The following is a 22386-nucleotide window of genomic DNA, read 5'->3' on the forward strand; positions in this document are numbered from 1 at the left end:
AGATTCCTCAGCTTTGACTAGCGCCACTGATCAATATTCTTCCATTTACTAATCGATATAATCGGTTATGAAAATAGTTGTCAATGAATCTCATAATCGATTAGTTGGTTTGCAATTAGTTGGTCTGTGCACAACACCAGCTGCTTCACTCTAATGAGCTCCTGCACATGGTATTGTGTTTAATGATTAAGTCCTTAGCCTAAAGGACATCTACAGACGTTTACTTTCAGTTTTCAGCACAGTTTAAGTTAACTACTCCTGACTTATGTGCAACCCAGAAATAATAGGGGTCATCATTTAGATTGTTTATATTAAATCAGGTGATTTGGGACTATGCTTTCCCTGATATCGTGCCGAGCTTGTTATTTACACCTAGCCCTAGATTGATGGGAGTTATTAGAATTGATGTGCACTATTATCTGTTTGCACAATTATTAGCAGATCGTTTGCTATTGCTGATTATATGTACTGTATAGATAAATGTGTAAGGCTTTGTACTGTTATTGAAATATAGTCCTAAGCTCTTTTAACTTTTTTGTTTTTTATATTTTTAATTCTAATATGTACTAAATGCAACCTCTATGAGTATATATCTGTTATTTTAAGAGCAGACTAGATATTTTTCCCTAACCTTATAGCTGGTTATTTACCATTGCATATAGATATTCAAGATATTTTTATATTAGAATGAAGTACATGCTTACTTTGTTAAGAGGCTCCTTGCATTGGTGGAGTGTTAACAAAGATAAATATCCCACCTCGGTAAAATTGGCAAAACCCTACTTATGCATCTCAGACATCTCAACACCATCTGAGCGCTTCTGCTGCAGGCTAAATAGCTTACAAAAAGAGAGCCAGCCTCAGCCAGGAACATGTGTACCTGTTGATATTTTTGCAGTTCAATGCAAAGTTTCTTAAAGAGTGAATAGCAGACTGTTATAAACAGTGATAGTCTACACCTTTCAAGTTCTACCTCTTTCTAGTTCTATCTCTTTTGAAACAGTTCACGGTTTTGTTTTGATTAATTATAAAAATGTGTTCTGCTTAAAAATTTGACAAACAGTCGTGTTTAATGTAAAGTTGTAAAGTTTTAGTCTGAAGTTTATATTTGTAACACTCAGTATGTGAATTTTATCTTAAATATAGGAAAAAATTGTTTTTTTATCCGATTAGTCGATTAATCGAAAAATAATCGTCCGATTAATCGATTATGAAAATAATCATTCGTTGCATCCCTATATATTGTACACTATTTTTTTCCACACACTGTTTTACCTCAGTTGATCCATCTATAATATGCACATAACTCAATGTTTTATGGCACTTTAAATCTTGTTCTGCTGATATGGTTTCTAAACATAGATTGCTTTTTCTTTTTCTCTGTTTGGGCTAGGACTGGGTGCTCTTTTTGCTACAGTCACTGGGGTAAAGGAGCTTTTCTGTCTCAAGATAAAAAAAAAATCTAAGGGTAAGCTTAGATTTGCAGGATGTTTTTCCTTTAAAACTTCCCTCTGCCCACAGTTCTGGTAACTTCAAATGTTCTTGGAAGTCCAACCCTTCTTGGTCTAAAAACAGGCCAATAAATCTACCCAACCTCCAAGTCCACATGAAGGTGTGGCAACCATACCAGAACAGTGTCTGCTGGGGTCAGATTGAATTTCATTCTTGAGGCATGGGAAAGATCTGTTCAGTTTTCCTAGGTGTTGGAAATCATTTCTCATGGGTTTTGAATAAGCTTTCATTCAAAGTCTCCTTGGGTAAGATTATTTATGTCTTGAGTATCTCAGGAGCCTTTACATTCTCAAGCTTTTTTAGTGTGTAAAAGAGTACTGGAGAACTTTATAGTACCAAAGAAAGAGGGTACAGTACTTATTGGTCGATTACCTCACTCCATCAAGGAGCCAAATTGAAATAATGGAGTATCATGGAAAGTTGGAGGGATTTAAAGCTCTGGTTTGTTGGGGTATCTTTTGACTCCTCCTACTGGTCAGGAAGGGAATTTTCCAAACATGATGACTTGTGTAATCTAGGGAATTTTCCAAACATGATGACTTGTATAATCTAACTATCATGAAAGAAATTAATTTATCAAGTAGGCTTAAATTTTGTTCTCATGTGTGTGGTGTTTTTTCCTCCCTAAAGTGCCAAATTTTGAACATAATACAGAAGACATAGAGCCAACAACTGTACTTCACTCACTTAATGGAACAGAAATATTGGTTGGTATGTTAACATTTTTTTTTCTATTTTTTCATGCATCTAATTAAGATTTGTGTTCTGTTCAACACTGCATTTTGTTTGTCAGTCTTTTCATGTTTCACTGGTTTTGATATTTTGGTTTCATTTGAATTGATAGGTTGATTTTTTAATTCATTGATATTTAAATTCAGGTTTCTCATTGACATTATTTTACCTATTTTGTAAGTGTGAGAGAGTGGGTGAGAGAGATGTAGAGAGTGGGTGAGAGAAGAGATGTAGAGAGTGGGTGAGAGAAGAGATGTAGAGAGTGGGTGAGAGAAGAGATGTAGAGAGTGGGTTAGAGAAGAGATGTAGAGAGTGGGTGAGAGAAGAGATGTAGAGAGTGGGTGAGAGAAGAGATGTAGAGAGTGGGTGAGAGAAGAGATGTAGAGAGTGGGTGAGAGAAGAGATGTAGAGAGTGGGTGAGAGAAGAGATGTAGAGAGTGGGTGAGAGAAGAGATGTAGAGAGTGGGTGAGAGAAGAGATGTAGAGAGTGGGTGAGAGAAGAGATGTAGAGAGTGGGTGAGAGAAGAGATGTAGAGAGTGGGTGAGAGAAGAGATGTAGAGAGTGGGTGAGAGAAGAGATGTAGAGAGTGGGTGAGAGAAGAGATGTAGAGAGTGGGTGAGAGAAGAGATGTAGAGAGTGGGTGAGAGAAGAGATGTAGAGAGTGGGTGAGAGAAGAGATGTAGAGAGTGGGTGAGAGAAGAGATGTAGAGAGTGGGTGAGAGAAGAGATGGAGAGAGTGGGTGAGAGAAGAGATGTAGAGAGTGGGTGAGAGAAGAGATGTAGAGAGTGGGTGAGAGAAGAGATGTAGAGAGTGGGTGAGAGAAGAGATGTAGAGAGTGGGTGAGAGAAGAGATGTAGAGAGTGGGTGAGAGAAGAGATGTAGAGAGTGGGTGAGAGAAGAGATGTAGAGAGTGGGTGAGAGAAGAGATGTAGAGAGTGGGTGAGAGAAGAGATGTAGAGAGTGGGTGAGAGAAGAGATGTAGAGAGTGGGTGAGAGAAGAGATGTAGAGAGTGGGTGAGAGAAGAGATGTAGAGAGTGGGTGAGAGAAGAGATGTAGAGAGTGGGTGAGAGAAGAGATGTAGAGAGTGGGTGAGAGAAGAGATGTAGAGAGTGGGTGAGAGAAGAGATGTAGAGAGTGGGTGAGAGAAGAGATGTAGAGAGTGGGTGAGAGAAGAGATGTAGAGAGTGGGTGAGAGAAGAGATGTAGAGAGTGGGTGAGAGAAGAGATGTAGAGAGTGGGTGAGAGAAGAGATGTAGAGAGTGGGTGAGAGAAGAGATGTAGAGAGTGGGTGAGAGAAGAGATGTAGAGAGTGGGTGAGAGAAGAGATGTAGAGAGTGGGTGAGAGAAGAGATGTAGAGAGTGGGTGAGAGAAGAGATGTAGAGAGTGGGTGAGAGAAGAGATGTAGAGAGTGGGTGAGAGAAGAGATGTAGAGAGTGGGTGAGAGAAGAGATGTAGAGAGTGGGTGAGAGAAGAGATGTAGAGAGTGGGTGAGAGAAGAGATGTAGAGAGTGGGTGAGAGAAGAGATGTAGAGAGTGGGTGAGAGAAGAGATGTAGAGAGTGGGTGAGAGAAGAGATGTAGAGAGTGGGTGAGAGAAGAGATGTAGAGAGTGGGTGAGAGAAGAGATGTAGAGAGTGGGTGAGAGAAGAGATGTAGAGAGTGGGTGAGAGAAGAGATGTAGAGAGTGGGTGAGAGAAGAGATGTAGAGAGTGGGTGAGAGAAGAGATGTAGAGAGTGGGTGAGAGAAGAGATGTAGAGAGTGGGTGAGAGAAGAGATGTAGAGAGTGGGTGAGAGAAGAGATGTAGAGAGTGGGTGAGAGAAGAGATGTAGAGAGTGGGTGAGAGAAGAGATGTAGAGAGTGGGTGAGAGGAGAGATGGAGCGAGTGGGTGAGAGGAGAGATGGAGCGAGTGGGTGAGAAAAGAGATGGAGCGAGTGGGTGAGAGAAGAGATGGAGCGAGTGGGTGAGAGAAGAGATGGAGCGAGTGGGAGAGAGAATGAGATGGAGAGAGAGAGATGGAGCGAGAGAGATGGAGCGAGAGAGATGGAGCGAGAGAGATGGAGCGAGAGATGGAGAGAGAGAGAGAGAGAGAGAGAGAGATGGAGATGGAGAGAGATGGAGATGGAGAGAGATGGAGATGGAGAGAGATGGAGGTGGAGAGAGATGGAGGTGGAGAGAGAGAGTGAGTGGGAGAGAGAGAGAGAGAGAGAGTGAGTGGGAGAGAGTGAGTGGGGGGGAGAGAGATGGAGAGAGTGGGAGAGAGAGAGAGATGGAGAGAGTGGGAGAGAGAGAGAGATGGAGAGAGTGGGAGAGAGAGAGAGAGATGGAGAGAGTGGGAGAGAGAGAGAGATGGAGAGAGTGGGGAAGAGAGAGAGATGGAGAGAGTGGGGGGGAGAGAGATGGAGAGAGAGATGGAGAAGAGCGGGAGAGAGAGATGGAGAGAGTGAGAGAGAGATGGAGAAGAGTGGAAGAGAGAGATGGAGAAGAGTGGAAGAGAGAGATGGAGAGAGTGAGACAGTGGGGGAGAGACATGGAGAGAGTGGGGAAGAGAGAGAGATGGAGAGAGTGGAGGAGAGAGAGATGTAGAGAGATGGAGAGAGTGGGAGAAAGTGAGAGAGAGATGGAGAGAGAGAGATGGAGAACAGTGGAAAAGAGAAATGGAGAGAGTGGAAGAGAGAGATGGAGAGAGTGGAAGAGAGAGATGGAGAGAGAGATGGAGAGAGAGTGAGAGACAGTGGGGGAGAGAGTGAGAGACAGTGGGGGAGAGAGAGATGGAGAGAGTGGGGGAGAGAGAGATGGAGAGAGTGGGGGAGAGAGAGAAATGGAGAGAGTGAGAGAGAGATGGAGAGAGAGAGATGGAGAAGAGTGGAAGAGAGAGATGGAGAAGAGTGGAAGAGAGAGATGGAGAGAGTGGGAGAGATGGAGAGAGTGAGAGACAGTGGGGGAGAGAGAGATGGAGAGAGTATGAAAGAGAGAAAGATGGAGAGAGTGGGGGAGAGAGAGAAATGTAGAGAGTGGGGGAGAGAGAGAGATGTAGAGTTTTGGGGAGAGAGAGATGTAGAGAGTGGGGGAGAGAGAGATGTAGAGAGTGGGGGAGAGAGAGATGTAGAGAGTGGGGGAGAGAGAGATGTAGAGAGTGGGGGGGAGAGAGATGTAGAGAGTGGGGGGCAGAGAGAGATGGAGAGAGTGGGAGAGAGAGAGAGATGGATAGAGTAGGAGAGATAGAAGGAGTGAGTGGGAGAGAGATGGAGAGAGATGGAGAGAGTGGGAGAGAGATGTAGAGAGTGGAGGAGAGAGAGATGTAGAGAGTGGGGGAGAGAGAGATGTAGAGAGTGGGGGAGAGAGAGATGTAGAGAGTGGGTGAGAGAGAGATGTAGAGAGTGGGGGAGAGAGAGATGTAGAGAGTGGGGGAGAGAGAGATGTAGAGAGTGGGGGGCAGAGAGAGATGGATAGAGTAGGAGAGATAGATGGAGAGAGTGGGAGAGAGATGTGGAGAGTGGGGGAGAGAGAGATGGAGAAAGTGGGAGAGAGTGGGAGAGAGAGAGATGGAGAGAGTGGGAGAGAGAGAGAGATGGAGAGAGTGGGAGAGAGAGAGAGATGGAGAGAGTGGGAGAAAGAGAGATGGAGAGAGTGGGAGAAAGAGAGATGGAGAGAGTGGGAGAAAGAGAGATGGAGAGAGTGGGAGAAAGATATGTAGAAAGTGGGAGATAGATGGAGAGAGTGGGAGAGAGATGGAGAGAGTGGGAGAAAGAGAGATGGAGAGAGTGGGAGAAAGAGAGATGGAGAGAGTGGGAGAAAGAGAGATGGAGAGAGTGGGAGAAAGAGAGATGGAGAGAGTGGGAGAAAGAGAGATGGAGAGAGTGGGAGAGAGAGATGTAGAAAGTGGGAGAGAGATGGAGTGAGTGGGAGTGAGATGGAGAGAGGGAGAGAGAGAGATGTAGAGGTAGAGTGAGAGATGTAGATGTAGAGAGGGAGAAATATAGAGAGGGAGAGATAGAGATGTAAGAGAGTTGGAGAGAGAGTGAGATGTAATATATATATATATTAATGTTTTCTTTCTATATATTTTGTTAAATAGAATGTGTGAAAACTACTGAACACTGTCATTTTAATGAGTCAAGTGAAATATATGTCTGCAAGAGCCTTAACCAACCAACATTTTCAACTGGTAAATTGAGCATCGGCCCATTACAAGAAAAAGGATACCAGTTTGTCTGTCTAGACACAATGGTAAGTAGTAATTTTTCTTTCCTTTTTTCACAATTTATATAATAATGTTTGTAAACTTCTCTTAGATGCTGTCTTAAAAGACCAATTTTGATCCAAATAAAATGTTAATTTATGAAGGATTCTTTGTGATTATTGGTTTACTTTAAAGGGCCAGTCAACACTTTGAGATTGTAATATAAAATACTTCATTATGCATAGTAAAACAACTTCGCATTATATGTTTTTTATTTATGTTGCCCCCTTTCCTGTGATTTATGTCTGCATTTTCCAGCCATGAAACCTGAATGAGCACGTTAGGCATCCCAAGCTTTATCTTTCCACATATTTGTTCCTTATTTACAGTTTATCTAGTTATTACTACTGAAACAATGGAAATTGTGTTAAAACAATGACAGTAACAAGACATCTCTTCTCCAGACTCAAGTCTGTAGTGGCTCCTCCAAGTGGTAGGGGAAGTTTGAGCACTTAAAAACAATTACAACAAGGTTTTTATTTGCTCTAACATTCAGACTCTTTTACAAGGTACTGTGTGTTAAATTAAGAATAAGTGATTGTGTATGTGTTTTGTTTTGTTTGTGCCCAGTGTCTTATGTTACTAGAATCATTTTTAATATTATTTCTTTCCTAAGACATGGAGAGTCCACAACGTCATTCCAATTACTAGTGGGAATATCACTCCTGGCCAGCAGGAGGAGGCAAAGAGCACCACAGCAAAGCTGTTAAGTGTCACTCCCCTACCCATAATCTCCAGTCATTCTCTTTGCCTCTGTCAATGGAGGAGGTGAAGTTTGGTGTCTGAAGAAATTAATTCCTTTTTTGGGTACTTTTCCCTGCAAGCAAGGATTTAGGTTTAGCTGAGTCCATGTCAATCTCTTCAGTACAGTAGTGGTGGTTTTTAAGCAGTTCGGAAGTTGTGAGATGGTCCTTACTTTGTTTCCTAACATATTACTGCCCTAACTATAGAAAGCCAGAGTTGGTTACTCTGTTCTTTCTTTTTCCTACAGGTCTCTGTGAGGAGTATGTGTCCTTCCACGACTTTTGAGCTGTCTTCCTGCTGGACAGCTAGACTGTAGGTAAGTGCTTTTGTCTTCTAGGTCTTGGAGACTTGCACTTCAGATGATTATTTCTATTGCAGTTTATTGGGACATTTTCTTTGTAAATGGAAAAAGTCCACAGCTGCATTCATTACTTTTGGGAAATAAGAACCTGGCCACCAGGAGGAGGCAAAGACACCCCAGCCAAAGGCTTAAATACTCCTCCCATTTCCCTCATCCCCCAGTCATTCTTTGCCTTTCGTCCCAGGAGGTTGGCAGAGAAGTGTCAGAAGTTTGTTTTGTCTCTTATGGAGGGTAGTTTTCTTCTACATGGGACGGGAGCTTTAAGTAATCCTATTAGTCTCTCAGTGAGGACCTGGATGAAAGTTAGAGTCCGGAGATGCAGGAAGAGTCTTTGCTGCGAAACCATCCCGACTCATATTAACAGCTCCACTAGCAATCAGCGTTGCCGAACTTCGCTGCCTGATTTCTTCTCTCAAGTCCATGGCGAAGGTGTTGCTACTATTCGTCACACTTGAAGGGCCATGTTCCTGTTCCACGGCGTAGATTCCGGTAAGATCGTTTCACTTTACTTCATCAGAATGTGCTGTAACTTTTTATTTCCCGTAACGAACTATCTTGCAGGACTTATTAAGTGTATATGTATATATATATATATATATATATATATATATATATATATATATATATATATATATATATATATATATATATATATATATATATAGGGCTTCAGTGAGGCTTCTTTGGTATCTTGGAATCGAGGGTTAATATCTCCCAAGGGGGATTATTGAACAGGGTTTTTTTAATCATGTTTGTTATGTGATTCAATCTGCTTATGTGTAATGTTATCTGGTCTCTTGGCTAGAACATAAAGGCCTTTGGTAGTGACGCAACCTTATGGTTGGGCACGCTTTTTGGACTGTACGGTTCACCTTGTGACTGGACGTGTTTACATTCTGGTCTTCCATTTCCGCATTCCTGACCATGTGGCGACTGAAAAATTAGAGTCTTCTAGTGTCTGGTTCTAGGAGGTGGTGAGTGCCCTCAGCCATTGTGGGTGTCAGGTGCTGTTTAGGTTTTTTCTTTAGGTCATATTACTTAATTCTCTATCTAGTTATGGAGGATTCTAATGCTGAGACTGTTCAAATTTCAGATTCTTCGACTTGTGAGGAATGCGAATTGGCCCCGTTGACACAGGTCAATCAGTTATGTTCAATATGCCATATTAGAGCGCCCTGTTCCTCGGGCTCGGTGAATCAGGGGTCTGCTGAGCCATCCGCCTCTGGGGGTACTGTCCTCCTAGAGGCGAGTTCCCTACCGCTCCCAACTACTACACATGCGGGTAACCCAGATCATGTTTATCCCTCCTTACAGGGTGGCTTGTCTAACAGTGGTGTCCGTCTAACAGTGGCTTTTAACACAATGATAGATTTCACAATGAGATACAAAAAATAGGCGTCTCAAACCTCAGTTTTACAATGTTTCTTTGTTAAATTCTTTAAAAGAAACACAGTAGGCCACTCTTGGAGCTAAGATCACTCTTAAACCAGGGAACGGAATATTGATGTTTGATAAGGTCACTTTTGGACCTATATAGATTAAAATTGAATTAAAAACTGATAACATAAATGGATTATACATGGAGAAATGAAGGGCTCTATATTATAAAACCAAAATAGTGTTTATTCTATGGGGAACATTTCTGTTAGGTAAGTGTGATTGGGAGACCATGCTACAATTCAGTTAAAAGCATTATTCAGGTATATGCGGGATGCGATAATGCCTGCTCTTATGCTCTCAGACCTCTTGGTTAGAATGAGTGGGTTACGCCTATATAAGTCTAAATATAAATAAGAATATTTTAGACACTTAAAATTCAAGTCAAATTAGTTTTCAGACTTCTTAGTACAGGGAGGTTGCTCCTATATGGGTCTGTGTATACAGAAGATTATTACTAAACACATAATATTGTAGGCAAAGTAGCTTTCTCAAATATTGAATGACTTCTAAAGATTCGTCAAGATAGCTCAGGTGACGTGATTACATTATATAATGCCATTTAGCAATATGTATTGGAAAATGATAATAAATTACATATACACTAAATTATTTAGGCCACTTCTGGTGCTCAACATATGTGTTAGTGTCTAGTTCTATTATTAACGGCTTGGGGAAGGTAAATTGCAGATGGGTAGTGCATATTGCTGTCCCTCACCAATATCAGAGGTCATTCTTAGATTAGCATCTAAGCTGGTATAGGATATGTATAAAGAGACTTAGAGGTACTATTCCTGCCCAACAGATCAATATCACAACAGTTAAAGAGGAAAACAAAACATATAGGACTACTCATGTAACCCAACTTTTGAACCTAACAATAAACTGTACATATAAGTATGTACTTTTAAGTTAAACATAATAACGTTGCAGTATAATATATAAATAAATATATTTATTTATATATATATATATATATATATATATATATATATATATATATATATATATATATATATATATATACATACACACTGTATATATAGGCCCTGTTAAGTTATGAATTCAATCCTTAGGACGTATTGAAATAAATATGGGCACAAAGCCTGCAATTCATATAAAGTGAATGAGTTCTAAGTTCACTGTACGGTACGAATTATCTGTCTCTATTTGTATATTAAGATTTTTATATATAAATAATCAGCCATATATAAAGTGCCATTGTCTGAGAATATCACTAAGGCTATTTGAAAAGTAACTAGTTATTAGGGCATTTGTTGGATCATGGATTTATATATTTTTTTATAATTTTTTTAAATGTTTTTATTTTTTTTCCAACTCATAGTAGCGCCACTCTGTAATGGAAGAGTAAATCAAAATATCAAGCTCACTTGTGAAAATTTAAACCGGCTTAGCTAAAAGGTATTGGACATAACACAACATTATAGTGACTTAAGGGACAATATTACCATAAACCATAGGACTAGTTTGAGTCTCAAGCCACAGTCAGCAACTATTAGCGAGGGGTGCTGATCAGTCATGTGCATTTAAATAGTCTCTGGATCATCCAATGCCAGATCGCACTAGTGACGGGGTATCAGTTGTGAGGGGACAGCCATTCCAAGGTGGGGATTCTATACTCCCCGGACTGACACCATGAGGGCCATTTTTAAGGAGCACAATACAGGAGACATAGGTAAGCTGAGTAAGTTTGTTATGGAGCGTCAGACAATTTGGACCTGTGATCACCGTTGCCACCGTCTTGCCCCTGGAATCATCGCAGAAGAATGAGGACCATGTAAGGTGAGTCCCGCACTCGGATCTGTCTCAACCGATTTCTCTGAACAACTGATCGAGAGAGAATCGCTCTCTTGGTGGTTTTGTCCGGATCTCTTGTCCCGAGGGACGTCCGTCTTAAGACCATCCTGGGTGGTTGTGACTACGGTTGCGAGTCTGGGGAACTGTTTGGGGTGCCAGGAAGGCACAGGGCCTATGGACTCAGGAGGAAAGCTCCCTCCCAATCTCATTTTGGAACTTCGGGCAATATACAATGCTCTGAAGGCTTGGCCTCTGCTGGGTTTGTCCCAGTTTATCAGATTCCAATCAGACAATTTAACCTCTGTGGCTTACATCAACCATCAGGGGGGAACGAGAAGCTACCCAGCTATGAGGGAAGTATCTGGAGTGGGCGGAGACCCACATCTGTTCGCTGTCAGCGATCCACATTCTGAGTGTGGACAACTGGGAAGCGGATTTCTTCAGCAGACAATCCTTTCATCCGGGGTGTTTGCAAAGATCTTATGACATCTCAATACCAAGCTACCCAGATATGGATCGAGTTACAGGGATCCTCAGCGGAGCTCACTGATGCATTAGCGGTGCCTTGAAGGTTCAGTCTAATTTATCTTTTCCGGCCATTTACCACTACTTATTTGTGTAGTGGCTCGAATCAAGCAAGAGCAGGCGTCAGTGATACGGAATGCTCCGTCTTGGCCGCAAAGGATATGGTTCGCGGATCTAGTGGGCATGTCTTCATCTCCTCCGTGGAAGTTACCTTGTTGCAGGGATCTGCTGACCAAGGTCTCTTAGTTCATCAATGTCTAGATTCTCTGAGGCTGACTTCGTGGAGATTAAACGCTTAGTCCTCGTCGCATTTATCATAAGTTGTGGAGGACCTACTTATTCTGTTCTCCAGGAGGAACTGGAGAAGAGCTTTTCTGCAAGTCCCCTGATGGGACAGATTTCGGCCCTGCCTGTGTTACTGCACAAGAGGTTTGCTGAGCTTCCAGATGTGCAGTAATTTCTTAAGGCTCTGCTAGGATCAGACCTGTGTTTAGATCTAATGCTCCTCCTTGGAGTTTAAATCTTGTTCTTAAAGTCTTGCAACGGCTCCATTGGAGCCTATGCATGAAGACATTAAATTTTTGTCTTGGAAGGTTCCTTTTCCACTGGCTATTGCTTCTGTGCGCAGAGTGTCTGTGATTGCTGCCTTGCAATGCGTCCCTCCTTTTCTGACTTTCCATGCTGATAAGGCTGTTCAAATTAGGTTTTCGTTCTAAGGTTGTGTCAATTCGCAAGATTGTGGTTCCTTTCTTATGTCCTAATCCTCCTTCGTTGAAGGAACGTTTTCAACATAATTCTGGATGTGGTTTGTGCCTTGAGGTTCTTTCTTCAGGCCACTAAGGAATTTAGACAAACTTCTCTGTTTGTTCTCTTTTCTGGGAAGGGTGGGGGTCAGAGGGCCTCTTCGACTTCCTTTTCTTTTTTTTCTCAGGAGTGTCATCTGTTTAGCATAGAGACAGCAGGACATAAGCCTCCTCTGAGGATTATGGCTCATTCTACGAGAGCAGTGGTTTCCTCTTGGGCCTTCAAAAATGAGGCCTCTATGGATCAGATTTGTAAGGCGGCTACCTGGTCCTCCTTACATACTTTTTCCAAACTTTACAAGTTTAATGTTTTTGCTTCTGCTAAAGCAGCCTTCAGCAGAAAGGTTTTGCAGGCTGTGGTGCCCTCAGATTATGGTCCGCCTCTCTTTTTTTCCCCTCCAGTTAGTTTTCCGTGTACTTTAGAACTTGGGTATATGTTTCCCACAAGTATGGAATGAAGCTGTGGACGACCCTTCCCATATTAAGAAGGAAAACTTAAATTATGCTTACCTGATCATTTCCTTTCCTTCTGTATGGGAAGAGTCCACGGCTCCGGCCCTTGTTTTCCGATGGGCGGCCCTATTTTTCTGGCACCTTTTTCACCCTGATATTTCTCCTACTGTTCCTTGTTCCCTCGGCAGAATGACAGGGGTTATGAAGAAGTGGGGGAGGTATTTAAGCCTTTGGCTGGGGTGTCTTTGCCTCCTCCTGGTGGCCAGGTTCAGTATTTCCCATAAGTAAGGAATGCAGCTGTGGACTCTTCCCATACAGAAGGAAAGAAAATTATCAGGTAAGCATAATTGAAGTTTTTTCCACCGGAGTTTACTGCGTGTTTTTGCATGGCTATCTCTATGGCTTTAGCGAGTTTGCCTCTTCCGCCTACGAAGCAAAGGGTTATTGATGTAAAATGACGATTGTGCCAGATCTGTCTAATGGGGGTGCGGTTCCCTCTGAGGCTTCAGAGGTAGAACCTCCAGGGTCGGAATTGCCTGATTTGTTTCCTCCGACTGAGGAGGATTTGGCTTTTAGACTTAGAGTGGCACAACTACGTTTACTCCTGAGAGATTTTGGCGATGTTAGAGGTTCCCAGTCCTGATCCGTCAGGGGGATCTCAGTCCTCTATTTCAGATAACGATCTTTATTAGATGAGTGGAGAGGGTTGGATCTTCTCCTTTATCGTCTCTATGTGTATAGTTATAGAATCTCAGTCCTGAGCTCTATGGGGGGTTTGTGTTATACACAGACAGGACCTGTTCCTTTTGCACAACCTTTTGCAGTCTTTTTGGTGCTTTTTAACCATTTTCTTTTCTAATCCGTCTTGGATAGTTTTTGTTTTAAGAGCTCAGGGTTCTTATGGAAACTCTTTTGGAGGTTTCGTCACTTGGATTGTTTCTGGTTATATCGACTTTGATGGTCAAGATGGATGTCTTCCGATGGAAGCTTCTAGATCTCTGGTTGGGGTAATATTCCCTTGATTTTATAGATATGAAAGTTTAAGTCTCAGATCTTGTTTTTTTTATCTGTTTATTTTCAGTTCCTAGCACTGATGGAACTTAAGTTTTTTGTTTATGTTTTATGACAGACGTGTTGTACCCTTGATGACGGGCAGGACCTATTTTGGGTAATAGTTCAGTCTGTTATTCCCTTCTAATATAAAGAAGGAGCATTTTCTAATTATTCTGGTTCTGGCAGAGCGGGCCCGTCTATACCGAAGGACAGGCAGGACCTGTCTTAGGTTCTTCTGGATGGGCACTTGATGCTGGATCATATGGGCCTGGGGGTCCTAGAGACCGGAGTTGAGCTTTCATTACGTTTTTTCTGGACTAGGGGTCTTTTGGAGTCTTGTCCCGGTACTCTTTGCAGTGTCAGACACTGTGGGTAAATGGCCCAATTAGGGGAGGGGTTTTTTCTCGTCCTTCTGGGTCCGATGATCTTTAAGCAGAGCTTTTTTTTATCTTTGTTCAGAGAGAATATACTGTTTTCTCTACCTGGATTTAGGAAGAAGGTTATCTTTCCTGTCTAAAGCAGTCCAGTGTAGTCTGGTAGTTTTCTCTGTGGAGCTCGAAGGTTGATGATGATGATGCTTTTGCTGGATGTTCATTCAAATCATGCTTGTTTAAGCAGGTCTGGTTCACAGGAACAGTTTTTTTTTTCTCCTAGACCTCACTTCATTCTTCAGTTTTAGGATCTGGGGTTTAATATGTCAGTAGCTTATTTCTAGGTTTTGCGGTGGCTCCCGAGTTTTGGCTTTTCTCTTTTTTCCAGCGTCTTCTAGTAGACCTTTTGGGATTTGCTTTCTGCCGGTTCCATCATCAGAGGTGGACCTAGACCTGACTTCTGGTGTTTGACACAGGTTGGATCCTTGGGATGCGGTTTGGTCTTTCAGCCAGGAAGGCTCCTTGCTTTAGGGCTTACAAAGTTAAATTTACTTCATCGGGTTCTGCCCTCCAATTCACCTTCAGGCCTTAGTTGGCGCTGTGTGAATTCAGCCCAGGCCAAGTCTTCAACATGGCTTGGGTTCTTGACTCTGTCTAGAGTCTTAAATTTACTGGTAGGGGACTTGTTCTCCAGTGTTCGGTCCAGCTCTTCCAGTGTTGGGTATTTTTATCCTAGTCTCCCGGGGCTGTTTGGTCTTGGTCTCTTCCCTATCAGCAGAGAGAGAGTGTTTTCTGGGGATATGTGAATCAGGATTTTCCTTCCAATCATCCTTGGGAGGTTTCCAGTCGAGCATTTGGCTCTGAGGTCTGGTCTTCTAAATACATGCCAGTTGGGACCTCTTGGTGAGTGGATTATTTCGGTGTCAGTGAGTTCCTCCTGCATAGACGGGAGTGTCTAGAATTTGGTGGTGTGCGAAGGCCCACTACGGCTCTTGACAGCAATCCAATCTCTGAGCGCGCTCTTCCGGAACAGATGTTCCTTACGATCATCCGTTTGATCTGACTATCCAGAAGTTTTCAAATATGTATCTGAAGAAAGCAGATTGCGTTTCTCATTAGAGGTTCGCAGGACTAAGGGGCAAAAGTGATTATTTCCAGGCCTAGCTTGGAGTTTGAATTCTGCTGTGGCAGCTTTCCTTATTCTGATGAGGTCTATTTTAACCTTCTCCTTTTCGGCCCTGTCACTCTTTTTTGAGGATGGCTCGATCTTATTTGGAGTTGGGTGTCTGTGAGACTGTTGCTCCATTTTTGTCTGTGGGTTCGTAATCACGGTTTAGAGGCTCGCTGTCATGAGAGTTCCCTTGTTGCAGGGATCTACCGGGTCAGAGTCTCTTTGTGAGGGGTCACTTGGACCTAGCTGAGAGAAGATTTTTTTTAAGGGTTCGGTCCTTTACTTCAGCTCATACCTGGTTCCTCATCACCTCCATCACGATGGAGGACTCCTCTTTTTGTCGGAAGGAGCTAGCTTGTCCAGACTGTCTTCTGGATCCTAGAGTTCTCTTCTTCCCCTCTGGAATGAGCTGGTGAAGGGCTTGTCTAGCTAGTTTTTGTTCGAAGGGGCAACCTGCCAGGATAGCCTGTTGGTTGACTTAGCTGCCTGGCATGCAGAGGTTTCAGATGGATACCAGCTGTGGTTCCTTTCTCTGGTATGCTCTTTTGCAAGCAGTTTTTGCTATCTGTTTGTGCTCCAGTTCCAGAGATTGATTGATCTTCCAGGTATTCAGTTGTGTTTGCTAGGGAAGCGACTGTGGCAGGGCCGGCAAGTACATTCCTTGCTCCATTTGAGGTTGAATCTTATTCAAGGACCTGTTTCGTCTGTAGATTGTTTTTTCTACGTGTCATAGGTTCCTGTGTTGCAATTTGTAACACATTCTTCTTTCTTGTGGTCTTCCCTTTAATAGGACTATCCAAGTTTTTTCTTCCTAAGATGGTCGTATGTCCAAATGGGAAGAGGTTCTTCTTTTTTGGGGTAATCTTTCCTTGAGGTTCTGTGAAACTTCATCAGTGTAGTCAGTTTTGACTTTATGTTGTTTCCATCCAGGGAGTGCAGGGTTTGGAAGCTGATTAACTTCCTCCTTGTTAGTGGAGGAGTGTTTTTCGCTGGCTCTAGGAGACAACGGGACACAAGCCTACTCAGAGGTTTATGACTTGGTTCGAGTGCAGTGACATCTCTTTGGGTCTCTGACATGAGATCCTATGGTTCTGGTTGTTGGGCGGCTGCTTGATCCTCCTAACATTCTTATTATTTTTATTTTTTGCTTCTATCAGGAAGTCTTCGGGAGTTTGGTTTTCTTGCAGGCTGTGGTGCCCTCAGGTTGGGCCGCCTCTTATTTGTACCCTCCCGTTAGCATTCAGTGTCCTCTGTAGCTTGGGTATATTTTTCCCACAAGTAATGAATGCAGCTGTTGACTCTACCTGCATTTAGAAAGAAAACATAAATTATGACTTACCAGATAATTTCCTTTCCTTTTATACAGGGAGAGTCCACAGCTCCCGCACATACTCTCCGGTGGCCCTAAATTTAAGTTGTTTTTCTTCTGTCACCTTTTTTCACCGTGATATTTCTCCTACTGTTCCTTGTTTCTTTAGCAGAATGACTGGGATATGAGGGAAGTGGGGGAGGTATTTAAGCCCTTGGCTGGGGTGTTTGTGCCTCCTCCTGGTGGCCAGGTTCTTTATTCCCACAAGTAATGAATGCAGCTGTGGGCTTGCAGGAATTGGTATGCGAATCTAATTCAAATGTCCAGTTGCCATCTTTGGCCTCTTCATCTGCGGCCAGACCATATGTCTCAAAGGCCTTTCTTCCATCCGAATCTCAAGTCTCTAAACTTGATGGCATGAAAATTGAACGCTTAGTTCTATAACATAAAATATTGCTAAACGTTTCAAGACACTAGACAATTATTACTAAAAAGTATTTTTACATGAGGCTTCAGTTGATCAAATTTGCAAGGCAGCTACTTGGTGGTCTGCATACTTTCACTAAATTCTACCATTTTTATGTTTTCGCTTCCTCTGAAGCGACCTTTGGTAGAAAGGTTCTTCAGGCGGTTGTCTCAGTTTGATGGTTATACCTGTTTTTAAAGGGACAGTCTAGTCAATATTAAACTTTTATGATTCCGATAGGGCATGCAATTTTAAACAACTTTCCAAATTGACTTTGTTCCCTTGGTGGTATTTTTGAAAAGCTAAACCTAGGTAGGCTCAAACTGATTTCTAAACCGTTGAAAACCGCCTCTTAGCTCAGAGCATTTTGAAAGTTTTTCACAGTTAGACAGTACTAGTTCATGTGTGTCATATAGATAACTGTGCTCACTCCTGTGGAGTTATTTTGGAGTCTGCACTGATTGGCTAAACTGCATCTCTGTCAAAAGCACTGAGATAAGGGGGCAGTCGGCAGATACTTAGATTCAAGATGATCACAGAGGTAAAACATATATTAATATAACTGTGTTGGATATGCAAAACTGGGGAATGGGTAATGAAGGGATCAGCTATGTTTTTAAATAATAAAAAATCTGGTTTAGACTGTCCCTTTAAGTGCATTATAAAAAAAAGTATTCTTTTGGGTGGTGAATTTATTTTCTCTGTGAAAAAGATGTTTTTAAATCCCTCCCTTTGTTTATTACTCATGGACTCCACAGCTTGAGTATTAGTTCCCATGAGTTGAAAGAAATTAATTGATCCACTAAGCATACCTTTTGTTTTTATTGTATACATTGTAGCTTTTATTAGCCTGTTTTAATTTTCTTAGTCCAGCTCCTTGACTAAATTCACAAAATATTTGTTTGTCTTTAAAGCAATTTACACTTAGGACTAAAGATGCCTTCACCATTGTGCATATGCATCTTACTACTGACAAACAGGAATGTATTCGTTTGGACCTTAGAAACTGTAAAAATGTAAGGAAAGTGGCACTAAACACCTTACAAGACACTACTGTTGTCTTACTAAAGAATAACTTCAACCAATTTTAAAGGGCCACTGAACCCAAATTTTTTCTTTCGTGATTGTAAGCAACTTTCTAATTTACTCCTATAATCAAATTCTTTTCATTCTCTTGGTATCTTTATTTGAAATGCAAGAATGTAAGTTAAGATGCCGGCCCATTTTTGGTGAACACACTATGTTGTTCTTGCTGATTATTGGGTAAATTCACCTACCAATAAACAAGTGCTTTCCATGGTTCTGAACCAAACAAATAGCTTAGATACCTTTTTCAAATAAAGAAAGCAAGAGAACGAAGAAAAATTGATAATAGGAGTAAATTAGAAAGTTGTTTAAAATTGCATGCTCTATCTGAATCACGAAAGAAAAAATTTGGGTTCAGTGTCCCTTTAAACTTTTTTTTTTTTTATTTAAATTAACATCTTGTTTCCCCTCAAGTGTTTCTAAATAGCAAGCTCCACCTGCTACTAGCCTTATTTGAAGTAGCAAATCCTGGCTTCTGTAGAAGACAAGATTAGCCATGGCCGCCGTCTATACTATAATCGCGTTTGTAACGTGTACGTCGCCAGTTGTGCACGCATCCTCAAAGGAATGTTGGCTGTGCCTGCAGCCAAAATAATCCACCTGGATGCAGAGAAGCTGCTACAAAAGGCCATTTTAAGGGCTAATGGTAGTTTAGTATAAGATTAGGGGGTGTTTTTATTTTGGGGGAATTTTTTAGGGGTATTAGTTTAGGTTTAAATTTTTTATTTTGGATAGCTTTGTTTATTTTGTTCTGTTTTTTTATTTTTTGTAACTTTAGTTTGGGGATTTGTATTTTTTAAACATAGACTGCCCTCTGAGCAGACTTACCGCCTATTAATAATATAAACTCAGTTATTTTGTAGTTGTTGTCTGCTGAAGCTAGTTAGGGAAAATATGTACCAGAATTAGCCCTAAGATGTCAGCAGGATACAGTTCTGGTTCATAAAAATAGACGATCTTCAGAGCTAAATTACATGAAGAGGGTACAAAATAAATAATAAATGCATTTTGCAAAGTTGTTTTACTACACAAAACTAAACACTTTGTTAAAATCAAGGTTTTTTTTGTTTGTTTGTTTTTTTAAGAAGGCAAATATTTGCAGATGTCTAATGGGCTTTTTATTGTGTTTATATTCCTTTCCAATTTTTTTTTAGGTTTTCTACATCATCCAAGGTTCACTGGAGGTGACAATTTATCATACAAGATACACCCTGAAATCTGGAGATCATTTTTTTATTCCTCCTGGTAAGTGACCTAGAAAAAAATATAATAAGTTCTTAGTTTAATAGTACAGAACATATGTTAACATCAGTTGGCATTTTGATGCTATTTACTCAACTTTTTTGTAAGTGCTAAATCTAAGAAATAAATATTTTTTATACACATTTGGAGAACTATATTATAGTTGGCATGAAGGTGGCAACAGACCTTATAATTTATTAGAAAAATCTCACAGAATTCTGAGGGGGATAGGAACCCGTACATATACACATCACACCCTGCTTAATTCAGTTCAGTTTCTACTAATTGGAGATAGGTTGGATGAGTTGGAATTCTCTTTCAGCTGTAGTGCTATGTTGCACAGAGGAGTAAAGGAAATTTGACATGCTTGCTATTGCAAGGGTGCAACCTTCTGACCATTGTCAGGGCCTCTGCCCATGACCTTGATATAATTACCCCTGGTGTTTTCAAAGTAAATTTATGGATTGTGGCTGACTCGAATGCTGAGTTTCTCCAGCTTGGTAGCTACCTGTGCTGTTTGCTACCTACAGTACCCTGTTCATATACAGGTTGTCCAGTCACGTTCTGGTATACGCCCTTGGAATTTGTGTTTATTATAAGGATAATTTGTCTGTATGCATGTCTCCATTTGCAATGCTGTCTTTCTCTTGTAAGGTGTATCCAGTCCACGGATCATCCATTACTTGTGGGATATTCTCCTCCCCAACAGGAAGTTGCAAGAGGACACCCACAGCAGAGCTGCTATATAGCTCCTCCCCTAACTGCCATATCCAGTCATTCTCTTGCAACTCTCAACAAAGATGGAGGTAGTAAGAGGAGAGTGGTAAAATATAGTTAGTTTTTTCTTCAATCAAAAGTTTGTTATTTTCAAATAGTACCGGAGTTGTACTATTTTATCTCAGGCAGTATTTAGAAGAAGAATCTGCCTGCGTTTTCTATTATCTTAGCAGCTTGTAACTAAGATCCACTGCTGTTCTCAAATATGTCTGAGGAGTGAGGTAACTTCAGAGGGAGAATGGCGTGCAGGTTATCCTGCTATAAGGTATGTGCAGTTTTAAGTTTTTCTAGGGACTAGAAAATGCTGCTGATACCGGATTAATGTAAGTTAAGCCTAAATACAGTGATTTAATAGCGACTTGTATCAGGCTTACTATCAGAGATATATACTCTTATAAAATGGCAATATAAAACTTTTGCTGGAATGTTTAATCGTTCTTATATATGCTTTGGTGATAAAACTTTATTGGGGCCTAGTTTTTTCCACATGGCTGGCTTGATTTTTGCCTAGAAACAGTTTCCTGAGGCTTTCCACTGTTGTAGTATGAGTGGGAGGGGCCTATTTTAGCGCTTTTTTGCACAGTTAAAATTACAGACAGAGACATTCAGCTTCCCTCAGCAGTCCCCTGCATGCTATAGGACATCTCTGAAGGGCTCTAAAGGCTTCAAAAGTCGTTTATTGAGGAAGGTAGGGCCACAGTAGAGCTGTGGCAGTTGTTGTGACTGTTTAAAAAACGTTTATTTCGTTTTTTTGATCCGTTTTTTTGCATTAAGAGGTTAATCATCCATTTGCAAGTGGGTGCAATGCTCTGCTAACCTATTACATACACTGTAAAATTTTGTTTGATTTACTGCCTTTTTTCATTGTTTTTCAAATTTTGACAAAATTTGTTTCTCTTAAAGGCACAGTACCGTTTTTTAATTTTGCTTGTTAACTTGATTTAAAGTGTTTTCCAAGCTTGCTAGTCTCATTGCTAGTCTGTACAAACATGTCTGACATAGAGGAAGCTCCTTGTTCATTATGTTTAAAAGCCATGGTGGAACCCCATATGAGAATGTGTACTAAATGTATTGATTTCACTTTAAACAATAAAGATCAGCTTTTGTCTTTAAAAAATTTATCACCAGAGGTTTCTGACGAGGGGGAAGTTATGCCGACTAACTCTCCCCACGTGTCAGACCCTTTGACTCCCGCTCAAGGGACACACGCTCAAATGGCGCCAAGTACATCAAGGACGCCCATAGCGATTACTTTACAAGACATGGCGGCAGTCATGGATAATACACTGTCAGCGGTATTAGCCAGGCTGCCTGAATTTAGAGGAAAGAGAGATAGCTCTGGTGTTAGGCGTAATACAGAGCATACAGACGCTTTAAGGTCCATGTCTGATACTGCCTCACAATATGCAGAAGCTGAGGAAGGAGAGCTTCAGTCTGTGGGTGATATCTCTGACTCAGGGAAACCTGATTCTGATATTTCTACTTTTAAATTTAAGCTTGAGAACCTCCGTGTACTGCTTAGGGAGGTTTTAGCTGCTCTGAATGACTGTGACACAATTGCAGTGCCAGAGAAATTGTGTAGACTGGATAAATACTTTGCAGTGCCGGTGTGTACTGAGGTTTTTCCAATACCTAAAAGGTTTACAGAAATTATTAATAAAGAGTGGGATAGACCCGGTGTGCCGTTTTCCCCCCCTCCTATTTTTTAGAAAAATGTTTCCCATAGACGCCACCACACGGGACTTATGGCAGACGGTCCCTAAGGTGGAGGGAGCAGTTTCTACTTTAGCAAAGCGTACTACTATCCCTGTCGAGGACAGTTGTGCTTTTTCAGATCCTATGGATAAAAAATTAGAGGGTTACCTTAAGAAAATGTTTATTCAACAAGGTTTTATCCTGCAGCCCCTTGCATGCATTGCTCCTGTCACTGCTGCTGTGGCGTTCTGGTTTGAGTCTCTGGAAGAGGCTTTACAGGCAACGACTCCATTGGATGACATACTTAACAAGCTTAGAGCACTTAAGCTAGTTAATTCTTTTGTTTCTGATGCCATTGTTCATTTGACTAAACTAACGGCTAAGAATTCTGGATTTGCCATCCAGGCGTGCAGGGCGCTATGGCTTAAATCTTGGTCAGCTGACGTGACTTCAAAGTCTAAGCTACTTAACATTCCCTTCAAGGGACAGACCCTATTCGGGCCTGATTTGAAGGAAATTATTGCTGACATTACTGGAGGTAAAGGTCATGCTCTTCCTCAGAACAGGTCCAAATCAAGGGCCAAA

The 22386-nt window shown here is 41.4% G+C and overlaps 1 protein-coding gene across 1 annotated transcript in view; it reads left to right on the forward strand.

The window, feature by feature from the left end:
* CENPC (centromere protein C) overlaps positions 1-22386 on the forward strand; it is a 375071-nt gene that overhangs the window by 302074 nt on the left and 50611 nt on the right. Inside the window, exons 20-22 of the mRNA XM_053703270.1 lie at positions 2143-2223; positions 6326-6477; positions 19242-19332. Of these exons, the coding sequence (XP_053559245.1) occupies positions 2143-2223; positions 6326-6477; positions 19242-19332 (324 nt within the window). The remainder of the gene's footprint in view (positions 1-2142; positions 2224-6325; positions 6478-19241; positions 19333-22386) is intronic.

This window comes from Bombina bombina, chromosome 2, assembly GCF_027579735.1.
Source record: "Bombina bombina isolate aBomBom1 chromosome 2, aBomBom1.pri, whole genome shotgun sequence".
In the NCBI taxonomy this organism is placed as follows: domain Eukaryota; kingdom Metazoa; phylum Chordata; class Amphibia; order Anura; family Bombinatoridae; genus Bombina; species Bombina bombina.